The sequence below is a fragment of the Pseudoliparis swirei genome, chromosome 20 (assembly GCF_029220125.1).
Source record: "Pseudoliparis swirei isolate HS2019 ecotype Mariana Trench chromosome 20, NWPU_hadal_v1, whole genome shotgun sequence".
Lineage (NCBI taxonomy): Eukaryota > Metazoa > Chordata > Actinopteri > Perciformes > Liparidae > Pseudoliparis > Pseudoliparis swirei.
Genome location: NC_079407.1, coordinates 26,357,916 through 26,370,507, shown reverse-complemented (window position 1 = coordinate 26,370,507; position 12,592 = coordinate 26,357,916). Strand labels below are relative to the sequence as shown.

At 36.7% G+C, this 12,592-nt stretch overlaps 1 protein-coding gene across 3 annotated transcripts in view; it reads left to right on the top strand.

The window, feature by feature from the left end:
* vps53 (VPS53 subunit of GARP complex) overlaps window positions 1-12,592 on the top strand; it is a 33,925-nt gene that overhangs the window by 79 nt on the left and 21,254 nt on the right. For all 3 annotated transcript variants that reach the window (XM_056441452.1, XM_056441453.1, XM_056441451.1), the window contains exons 1-9: window positions 1-29; window positions 1,081-1,161; window positions 3,127-3,176; window positions 3,272-3,338; window positions 9,528-9,614; window positions 10,347-10,462; window positions 10,795-10,914; window positions 12,200-12,278; window positions 12,375-12,518. The exon at window positions 1-29 is cut by the window's left edge and continues 79 nt beyond it. In XM_056441452.1, the coding sequence (XP_056297427.1) occupies window positions 1-29; window positions 1,081-1,161; window positions 3,127-3,176; window positions 3,272-3,338; window positions 9,528-9,614; window positions 10,347-10,462; window positions 10,795-10,914; window positions 12,200-12,278; window positions 12,375-12,518 (773 nt within the window). The remainder of the gene's footprint in view (window positions 30-1,080; window positions 1,162-3,126; window positions 3,177-3,271; window positions 3,339-9,527; window positions 9,615-10,346; window positions 10,463-10,794; window positions 10,915-12,199; window positions 12,279-12,374; window positions 12,519-12,592) is intronic.

Genomic DNA, 12,592 nt, shown 5'->3' with positions numbered 1-12,592 from the left:
CCCCAGAGGTGCAACTCGCCATCGAACAGGTAACCGTTTGACCTCGTGACCTCTGCGGGGTTTTAAAAACTCTGTAACCGGATGTGTTGCTAAGAGACCAGCTGCTATCAGGCTCCCTGGACGTGACGCTGACGTTAGCTCACGACAGCTAGCTATACAATGTGGATTTACCCACCATATAAACATCGTTTAGCGTGTGTCGGGTTGTTTATATATATATATGTGTGACGTCACCGTGAGTTGGATAGCATAATTAGTGCTAACAAGCTCAATTTACCTTGTTACTGTCACTCTTGTAAAGTTTTTACTTGTGAATTTAACTCAAAACTTAGCATCTGTAATAATGATGTATTCAATCTGACGTAATGTAACAGGTACTGGAGGTGACATGTCCCTTCGGGGTTGCCGTAGAGCGGAAAAGTAACCTTTTCTATAATATAAGAAATATACTTATTTAGGCTTACAGTATATGAGCAATTGTCATAACAATGGCATTAATACGATTATTAGGCAATAATAAGACTATTAGGAAATAATAAGACTATTAGGCAATAATAACACTATTAGGCAATAATAAGACTATTATGTAGTCTACAGATTCAAAGTGTTGTCTTAGATTGTTTGAACAGAAGACATAAATCATATTCAATTTGATTCTTATTTCTTTATAGTTTAAAAAAACAACAATTATAACTTATTTCTTTGCGGATATTTATTGTTATAATTTGTTTTTAAACTATTAACAATTCTAACATATTTATTTAAAAGATTTTTATTATTTATTATTACATTTATTACATTTATTTAATATATTTAATATTATTAAATTTATAAAAAAGATTTATTTTGTGTACTTACCTAGTACAGGCAATACAGACAGGTCACACAACAACGAACAAAAACAAAACGCTATTAAATTATCTACATTATGGGGGCATGTTTTGCCTCCTAGTGATATCAGGGGCAACATTATATTTCTTGGGGGCAGTTTTGCCCTTTGCTCTTGTGTGTTTCCCACTTTAATCACATGTTCAGGGTCAGTTAGTCTGACTCGCCGTCGTGTGTCCCTTTGTGAACCAGGTGTTCCCCAGCCAGGACCCCCTGGACAGGTCAGACTTCAATGCTGTGGAGTACATCAACACGCTGTTCCCCACCGAGCAGGTACAGTGAAGAGACTCACGCTGCTGCCACGCTGACGCATGTTAGTGTATGACCTACAGAACGTTTTGCACTTTAAAAAAAAGAATTTATATATATACATGTATGTGAATTACGTATATTATATACAGTATAAATATATATATATATATATATATATATAAATTGTACTGTGTCATACGAATGGAAATAATACTATTATACTGTATGTATATATATACTGTATATGATCTACCTAATCCACATACATATATATATATATATGTACAATATATTTTTTTATATTTATATTAATATTTGTATTTATTATATGCATATACTGTTTATGATATACCTCCTTATAAAAAAGGATTATATATACTGTATATGATCTACCTAATCCACATACATATATATATACAATATATATTTATTATTTATTATATATGCATATACTGTATATGATATACCTCCTTATAAAAAAGATTATATACATTTATATACTGTATATGATATACCTAATCCACATACATGTCATACAAATGGCAATAATACTTTTATAGTGTGTGTGTATATATACATATATACTGCATATGATCTACCTAATCCACATACATATATATATATATGTACAATATATTTTTTTATATTAATATTAATATTTTTATTTATTATATATGCATATACTGTTTATGATATACCTCCTTATAAAAAAGGATTATATATATATATACTGTATATGATCTACCTAATCCACATACATATATATATATACAATATATATATTTTTATATATATTTATTATTTATTATATATGCATATACTGTATATGATATACCTCCTTATAAAAAAGATTATATATATATATATATACATTTATATACTGTATATGATATACCTAATCCACATACATGTCATACAAATGGCAATAATACTATACTGTGTATATATATATATATATATATACAGGACTGTCTCAGAAAATTAGAATATTGTGATAAAGTTCTTTATTTTCTGTAATGCAATTTAAAAAACAAAAATGTCATGCATTCTGGATTCATTACAAATCAACTGAAATATTGCAAGCCTTTTATTCATTTAATATTGCTGATTATGGCTTACAGCTTAAGAAAACTCTAAAATCCTATCTCATAAAATTTTAATATTTCCTCAGACCAAGTAAAAAAAAAGATTTATAACAGCTGAGTGTTTGTCAAGGCTCAGGAAACCCTTGCAGGTGTTTCGAGTTAATTAGACAATTCAAGTGATTTGTTTAATACCCTACTAGTATACTTTTTCATGATATTCTAATATTTAGAGATAGGATATTTGAGTTTTCTTAAGCTGTAAGCCATAATCAGCAATAAATCAGAATAAAAGCATATTTTCAGTTGATTTGTTATGGAATCCAGAATGCATGACATTTTTTTTTTTAAATGCATTACAGGATAGTTGATTTTATAGAAACCATAACATTTTTTTTTTAATTGCATTACAGAAAATAAAGAACTTCATCACAATATTCTAATTTTCTGAGACAGTCCTGTATATATATATATACTGCATATGATCTACCTAATCCACCTACATGTCTGTTCTTACACTCTATCACCATGAGGGGTCACTGTAGTTTGTGTTCATATCCATAAAAATGCTCCTAGTAGTCTGCATGTATTTTACCTCATTGTGTATGTATGTGTGTGTTTGTGTGTGTGTGTGTGTGTGTGTGTGTAGTTCTTCAACAGGTGAGGGGTTACACACGCCCTCCATTTGATGTGTAGATAAAATACAACAGCTTTTTTAATAATTGGAAGCAAAGTAATCCAAATGCATGAACATCTACCGAGTACGTGTTCCTGTACTGATGTGTTTTAATATTTAAGAGCAGGAAGAGTTCCCAGAACGATGTAATATAAAGTGTGTTACTGAAAGAAGAGACAACTTGTGTGTCAGGTTTCTTCATGTTTGTCTTCGTGTTTCACCTTTTAGTCTTTGGCGAACATCGACGACGTGGTGAGCAAGATCCGGCTGAAGATCCGGTGAGTCTGCGCCGACGACTCAACGACACGTTTCTTTGCTTTTTTGTTTTGTAGATTACCCTCAATTTACTTTTGCCATTTGTAACATGTGGCAGGCGCCTGGATGACAACATCAGAACTGTCGTGAGAGGCCAGACCAACGTGGGCCAAGATGGCCGACAGGTGAGTCAGATGGGGACCGACGACAAACTTCATCAACCAAACCTGACGGTGATAAAAATATCACATTTCTTTTATTTGATATATATTTGTAAGTAGGGACAGGATTTTGACATCGGAAGAGTTCTGCTTTCCTCGTGTGTCGACAGAGTTGTTTGTTGTGGCCGATCAAATGTGAGCAGGGTTGGGTTGGACGCAGCAGGGTTCTTACGGTCATGGAAAACCTGGAAAAGTCATGGAATTTAAAAAATGGTTATTTCCAGGCCTGGAAAAGTCCGTAAAAAAAAAATGTAATCCCAAAAGTTTTGGAAAAGTCATAGAAAATGTTCTTATATATATATATATATATGTTCATTTACGCCGTTTGATGAAAAGAATAAACATGTATATATGTTTTTATTCTTTTAATCAAACTATTTGTCTCTCATTCGTTTGAGTCATTTAACCCTTGTGTTGCCTTCGGGTCAATATGACCCGATTCAATGTTTAACCCTCCTGTTACCTTTATATTTACTAACATATTTTACCCTTGAGGTCAATATGACCCCAGCTATTAAAATCTCCAGAAAATTATTAGAATTAATATTGTTTTCCAAGTTTAAGTGTGAGGTACTTTATGTTTGTTTGTTGACTCGAAGAACACCGATATTAAACATTGAATCGGGTCAAATTGACCCGAAGGCGACAGGAGGGTTAAATATTGAATCGGGTCAAAATGACCCGAAGGCAACACAAGGGTTAAGGTTAGTTACTGTACACTTTGGATTTCTCATTGTTTGGTTAAATACTGCTTTCTCTCTCACACAAAAAATCAATAAATATAATTTTGAATTATAAGAAAAACTAATAATAAGTTATAATTGCTAATAGTTTAAAGAAAAATGTAGTAACAATAAATAACCACAAAGAAATAAAAATAAAATCTAATATGTTTCTCTGTTTTATGTTCTTTTGTTAAAAAATCTAAGAAAACACTTTGAATCTGTAGACTACTGCCTAATAGTCTTATTATTGCCGAATAGTCTTATTATTGCCTAATTGTCTTATCATTGCCTAATTGTCTTATCATTGTCTTATTATTGCCTAATAGTCTTATTATTGCCTAATTGTCTTATTATTGCCTAATATTTTTATTATTGCCTAATATTCTTATTATTGCCTAATAATCTTATTATTGCCTAATAATCTTATTATTGCCTAATTGTCTTATCATTGCCTAATTGTCTTATTATTGTCTTATTATTGCCTAATATTTTTATTATTGCCGAATATTCTTATTATTGCCTAATATTCTTATTATTGCCTAATAATCTTATTATTGCCTAATAGTCTTGTTATTGGCATTTTTATGACCATTGCTCATCTCATGTAAGCCTAAATATGTATATTTAATATTTTTAAACAAAAAGTTAAATGTTATTTCACAAGTTAAAAAAATTGCCCCAATCTATTTTAAATGCCCCTGTGTTTCAGTCAGTGGGGGAGAAATACCCCCTAAAGAATATGTGAATGTCCTCCTTGAGGATGATTAACAACTACTTTGACATATTGTACTTACAAAACCACCAGATCGGGTCATCACTCGTGGTGCTTTTTAAAAACATCATTATTCTCCTGGACCGAGCCGCTCATCCCTCGCTCCGCATTGCTTCCATGGAAAAGGACGCGATGACTCAGAACCCTTTTGGCTCAAACTAGCCGCCTCTCCACGGAAAAAAAGCATGCCCGAGAAATGGGAAATATATTCTCGTATGTAAATACTTACATTTCTTTTTAAAACCCCAGGCTCTTTTTTTTAGAGTCGTGGCAGAAAAGACCAGCCCCTCGCTGATTTAGGCCCGGTCCTCTGGAGCTGTGACTTTAAGTGAAAGTGACACCTGACGGTCAAAAGTTTGGAGTCACCCAGACAATGTAGTGTTTTCCATGGGAAATCACACTTTTATTCATCAAATGTCAAAATTAATAGAAAATTTAGTCAAGACATTGACAAGGTTATAAATAATGTTTTTTATTGTAAATATTAATGTTGTTGTTCTTGTGGCTCAAAGGAAGGCCAGTTTTATAGCGTCTCTCACCAGCATCACTGTTTTCAGCTGCGCTCACATAAAAACGGTTTTCCACCCCTCCGTTAGTCTTCTCAGGCGATAACACAATGTACCATTAGAACACTGGAGATGGGCCTCTACACACCTCTGTAGAGACTTCATTAAACACCAGAGAATAGTCATTTACACATTAACTATGTAGTGAGAGTATTTATGATTCATTTAATGTTATCTTCATTAATAAAAACAGTGTTTTGAAAACTCACTTTGATGAAAACTCACTTTTTTTTAATCAAATGAATTGCAGAATGAATATCAAATCTAGTCAAGACGTTGACAAGGTTAGAAATAAGGATTTTTCTTGTAAATATTAATGTAGTTCTTCAAACTTGAGGCTCAAAGGAAGGCCAGTTTTATAGCTTCTCTCACCAGCATAACTGTTTTCAGCTGCGCTCACATAAAAAGGGTTTCAAGGGTTTTCTACCCCTCCGTTAGTCTTCTAAGGCGATAACACAATGTACCATTAGAACACTGGAGATGGGCCTCTACACACCTCTGGAGAGACTTCATTAACCACCAGAGAATAGTCATCTACACATTAACTATGTAGAGAGTATTTATGATTCATTTAATGTTATCTTCATTGAAAAACAATAGTGGTTTACTTTGAAAAATAAGTAACCCCAAAGTTTTAAACGGTCGTGTATGTTCTGACCTGTTGACATGATGAGGTGTGCACTGTCTGCCCCCCCCATCTTTTAACGGGTTAGCTACTGTTTTGGTATAGCGGAAACGCTCCGAATCCCCTCCAGACCAATAACGTTATTATACAGTCGCACACATTAATTTCGAGTTTGTTTTTCCAACCCCACGAAGGCCATTCCGACATTTCCACAGGGAAAGAAAAAAAAAGAATATTTTTCCTGCAGACGGAAAAGACGGAGAGGTGTGCGTTACACTTCGACGTGGCGACTTGAAAACGCAAAGACAACAACGGGAGAATAAAACCAACGAGATCACAACATGTGGCCGTTTTCTGCTGTTGGCTGAACTCAATGCAATCCTCGAGGTTGTAATCCTAGACGGAGACGTGTATGCAGGATGGAGAGAGAGATAGGAGAGAGTAAGGGAAGTCTGAGCAGGGGGGAAAGATTTTAACTTTTTTCCTTGAGGGACATTTAAATGCTGCCGCTCAGACGCTGGCGGCTCACAGCTGATCTTTAGTTTGTTGACGGTTGTGTTGCTTAGCAATGATTACAAATAAAACTTTAAATTTGTTAAAATTAAATAAAATGTCTATCACATTATATTCTAAACGGAGGCGTACACACACACACACACACACACACACACACCTGGCCCCACAAAAATGCCCCCATAATTTCGATTTTTGTTGTTACTTGTGTGTCCTATCTGTTCTTCCTGTATTATACAAAATATACAACATATTTTTAATTTTAAAAAAAGAAAAGAAATAAGTTATAATTGTTAATAGTTCTTTAAAACAATAAATAACCACAAAGAAATAAGTATAAAATTCAATATGATTGTCTGTTTTTTGTTTTTTTTAAATCTCAGAAAACTACTGCGTAATATTCTTATTATTGCCATTTTTGTGACAATTGCTCATATCCTGTAACCCCAAATAAGTATATTTATTATTTGTGAACAAAAGTTAAATGTTATTTCACAAGTTTTCAAAAAGTGACACCAATTTATTTTTTAAAACCCCTGGATTTCAGTCAGCTGGACAAATAACTTCCTCCTAAGAAATATGTACATGTCCTACACTGGTTTAAGAATGTGTGTGTGTGTGTGTGTGTGTGTGTGTGTGTGTGTGTGTGTGTGTGTGTGTGTGTGTGTGTGTGTGTGTGTGTGTGTGTGTGTGTGTGTGTGTGTGTGTGTGTGTGTGTGTGTGTGTGTGTCACGGTTCTTCGTAGAACCACAAAGCCTTTTAAAGAACCATTTAAGTTTTTTTGCGCGCTATTAAATTATCAGAATTATTAGAATAAATTATGGGGGCATTTTCTGCCCCTCCTGGTGACTTCAGGGGCAACATTATATTTCTTGGGGCCTCTGTGTGTGCTGCATGTCAGGGGTACATCGTGTACCAGAAATGGTTCCACAAAGAACTTTTCAAACCAGGGTTCTTTAAAGAACCATTTGCTCAAATATATTTTTACTGACATTTAGCGTCAAAATGTAAATGTTTTCGTGATTTCATGACCTGGTTTGTGTGGCGTCGTCTTGACTCCGTCTTCTGCGAGCCGTGTGTGTGTGTGTGTGAGTGTGTGTGTGTGTGTGTGTGTGTGTGGGCAGTGGAGAGATGTGTGTGTGTGGGGGGGGGGGGGGGGGGGCGGAGAAATGCTTGTAAACTTGGTGAATTCCTCGCACAGTTGGTGCCGGCTGTTAAGCATTCGGAGAGAGCGAGAAAGAGGGGGAGAGAGAGAGAGGGAGATAGAGAGAGGGAGAGAGAGAAAGAGAGAGAGAGACACACAATCTCTGTCCCAGACCATCAGAGAGCAGCTGTCATGTCAGACGACGATGGAGGAAACATTAAAGTAGCAGGTTAACTCTTATAAATTGAGGCCGTCTAGTGTCATGTGACCCAGTCTCACGTGACCCAGTCTCATGTGACCCGCTGACGGCGTCTCTTCGGTCCGCTGACAGGCTGTCAACGTCTCGTCTCCAGTCTGAGTCGATGCCACTTCGTCTGGGAAGGAGACGTGGAAACAGCCACAAGTGGGAAACGGTTCCCAGTGGTGAGATGTTGTGGATCAGGAAATATGTTTTTTGGGGGGAAACTCGACCCCAGAATGTCGTCCACTCTCCGCCTCGCCGCTCACAACGCCGTGTCACGAGCGCAGCTCGTTATTCTCGTCATTCAGGACTTTTAAAGGGGAAGTTTTTGTTTGCGGATGAAACATTTTCCTTCTAAAGTTCCCGTCAGTTTATTGAGCGTTCTGTTCGGTTGACTCCCAGTTATAACACACGCATTGTGTGTATTGTGTGTTCTTCGTACCACGTGTGCTGCGGGAGTGTGTTTTCTCCTGCTTGTTATTGTTTTGGGTTTATTATGGTCTGTCAAGGGACTTCAGATGCCAGTTAGCTGTGGAGCTACAATCTGGTACAGAGCATCGAATGGTCCCTTTTGGAACTATTTATTTTGACATTTGTATTTAGTTTTATTGTAAAGTAATATTGTTTAATCATTGCTTATTTCGGTTATATTTTGATATATTAGAAGAGTTTTTTCTCATGATAGTTTTAGTTTAGTTTAGTTCATTTTGATTATTGTGTAAATATATTTAGTTGTCGGGTTGGTTCACTGATTGCGTAACACTGGGCACCTGTGGTTATATGTAGGTGTGGGTGGCTTCAGGACCAGCATGCACCTGGGTGGCCGATGGAGAGAGGCAGTGTCAACATTTAGTTTGTTCTTTTTGTTTGTTTAGACATTATCAGAACTAGAACGGGCACTCAGTAGAGCGCATACCTTCGCATATCACAAGATTGGGCATTGAATTATGAACATGTTGGCATTAGTTGCATGACAATTGGATGAAAATTGACCGCGCTATGGTAAAAAGAAGATGTTTACCTTTTCATGACCTTGACCTTTGACCCGATCGATCCCAAAATCTAATCAAATGGTCCCCGGATAATAACCAATCATCCCACCACATTTCATGCGATTCGGTTTAATACTTTTTGAGTTATGCGAGTAACACGCATACAAATAAATAAATAAATACACGGCGATCAAAACATAACCTTCTGCATTTTCAATGCGAAGGTAACCATGACATACGGAAATGGACATTACTTTATTTTGGCTGCGTCAACTCAAAAAAAAGAAGAAGTGATTTATACTTTTATTTGTTTTATTTGGACAAATGGCCATGACAGTCCCTTTTTAAAACACAGATAATCAATAATACCACCGTGTGTTAACGTGTACGAAGGAGCAGCACACTGTTAGACACTCGTGAGCTTAAAGATGCACATATTGAATCTCATGGAACCACCAATAGATTTAATATTAGTGATTAATGGATAATTCAGAATATTATCTTCGTCTTTTTTTTTACACACCAGTTGAAATTGCGTTTGTCTCCTGTTGCGTGTTGTTTGTGTTTGGGTGCAGGCGCTGGAAGAAGCCCAGATCGCCATCCAGCAGCTCTTTGGCAAAATCAAAGACATCAAGGACAAGGCGGAGAAGTCTGAACAAATGGTACGTACACACACTCGGCTACACACACACACTCACACACACACAGACGGCTACACACACACACACAAAGATGTTGTGTTGATGCTTATCGGGGACGTGAGCCACGAGGGTCGATGCATCCGGTGTCTGTGTGTTACAATGGAGGACGGCGGGGGAACTATTTATAGTTTAGATAATGCACCTTCCATGTGTGTGTGTGTGAGTGTGAGAGAGAGAGTGTGTGTGTGTGTGTGTGTGTGAGAGAAAGAGAGTGTGACTGTGCGTGTGTGTCTCTGTCTGTGTGTGTGCCTGTGGTGTCTGTGCATTGTGTGTCTCAGAGGAAAGCAAGTGTCTGTGTGTGTGTGTGTGTGTGTGTGTGTGAGAGAGAGAGAAAGAGTGTGGGTGTGGGAGAAAAAGAGTGTGTTTGTTCTCTGTCTGCGTGTGTGCCTGTGTGTGTGTGTGTGTCTGTTTGCCTGTGTCTGTGCATGTGTGTGTGTGTGTCTGTTTGTGTGTGTGTGTGTGTGTGTAGATAAAGGATGAGGCCAGCAGAGCCTCCCTCAGGAGTCCTGATGCTCTCAAACCAACGTGTGTGTGTCTCTGTTTCTCATCGCCCACTGCACCTCCATGACTCCTCCTCCTCTTCCCTTCTTCCATCTCTTTTCATTCTTTTCCTTTGTGCGATTCGACCGACCCGTCTGACCCGTCTGACCTGACCGACCCGTCTGCCCCGTCTGACCCGTTGCTCTCCTGCAGGTCAAGGAGATCACACGGGACATCAAGCAGCTGGACCACGCCAAGCGCCACCTCACCACCTCCATCACCACCCTCAACCACCTGCACATGTTGGCCGGGGGGGTCGACTCCTTGGAGTGAGTACCTTCACGACGTACCCTCAAACTTAATACACTTAATTTTTGCCTTGTATATACTTTCATTCCGTCTGTATATATAATATATATATATTGTATTTTTTAACTGTTTTTTACATTTTATTTTATTTATTTTATTTATTTTATTTATTTATTTTATTTATTTTATTCATTTTATTCATTTTATTTATTTTATTTATTTTGTTTATCTTATTTATTTTGTTTATGTTATTTATTTTATTTATGTATTTTATTAAATGTAATTTAATATAGATGTATATATTATTTATAATGTGATGAATCACATGTATGTTGTATGTTGCGTGTTCCAGAGCCATGACCAGGAAGCGGCAGTACGGGGAGGTGGCCAACCTGCTGCAGGGGGTCGTCAACGTGCTGGAGCACTTCCACAAGTTCATGAGCATCCCCCAGATCAGACAGCTGTCTGAGAGGTGACTACACACACACACACACACACACACACGCAACTCATTTCAAAGCTCGATCTCTGCTTGGAGGTATTTAGTGTATTACATCATGTTTATGCAGATATTCACACGCATGACGCACAACATCACACACACAGGAACCACACACACAGGAACCACAGGGAATGTGTATGCATGCGTGTTAGGCTGTGTTTTTGTGTTTGTGTGTCTCTATGTGTATGTAGGTGTGTGTGTGTGTGTGTGTGTGTGTGTGTATCCATCCTCCACAGAACAAAGAGCTGTTACATTGTTGTTTTTCTGATCATATTTTCCAAGAACATGTGAAATCAACTCGGGACGTTTTGTCCACGCTGACGTGTTAAAAGGTCAACGTCGAGTTGACCCCCGAAAACAAAACAAAGGATGAACATCTGTTGGGTTCTGACGGAGGTGTGGCGGGCCGCGTTCACGCCGAGCAGCAGCTGTGAAGAAGAATATATGTATATTTATATATATATATATATATATATAATCAAACCATATTTTTATATTTAATAAGAGCAATATGTAGAAACTCATTTGAGTGGGAAGGTACAATAATTTAAATATGTATATATTTAAATATTTGGATTTATTACTTTTAATATATTATTTATTTATGAATTATAATTAATAAAATGTATGAATTAATACAATATATAATGTATATAATATGTTATTAATTATATAATATATATTTATATATATCATTTTAAATATTTTTGTGGATTAAATTAACGAAATAAATGTAAAAAACTAAAGAGGAATAATGATTCTTTTTTATGTAGGCTCTTAAAAAAAATTACTTAGTAAATAACTTTTAAATAATAAATAAATAGTCAATATTGTAAATAGTAAATGACTTGTTAATAGTAAGAAAGTTGTGAATAGTAAATAAATAGTAAATAACTTGTAAATAGTAATTAACTTATAAATCGAAAATAGATAGGAAGTAACTTATAAATAGTAAATAAATAGTAATTAACTTGTATAAAGTGCCTTCCTCTGCAGTTCTTTAGACAGTAATTAAAGTTTAAGGTTTCTAACTAGATGTTGGCCGTCAAAGAGTTTGAAGCTTCCACATTGACTTCATTCCAATGAGATATTTGACTCATTGAGACTTAAATAAAGATGATAACACGAGTCGTGTGATTGGTTCGTTCCACACGTTGTTTAAATAGAGATAATAACACGAGTCGTGTGATTGGTTCGTTCCACACGTTGTTTAAATAGAGATAATAACACGAGTCGTGTGATTGGTTCGTTCCAGAGTGAAAGCAGCTCAGAGTGAGCTGGGGACTCAGATCCTGGCCGACTTTGAGGAGTCGTTCCCCTCTCAGGGCTCGAAGGTAAAAACAGATGTTGTCTGGGAATCTAGATTTTCAGATTAGTTCAATGTTGTCATTTGAGTATGTTCTCGCCCCCCCCCCCCCCCCCCCCCCCAGAGAACAGGTGGGCCCAGCAACGTGCTGAGAGACGCGTGTCTGGTGGCCAACGTGCTCGACCCGCGCATCAAACAGGAGATTATTAAGAAATTCATCCGGCAACACCTGTCGGAGTACCTGGTGCTGTTCCAGGAGAACCAAGACGTGAGTACCAATTTAAAATGTCACAATAGGCGGGGTTCCTACGCTCATGGAAAACCTGGAGAAAAGTCATGGAA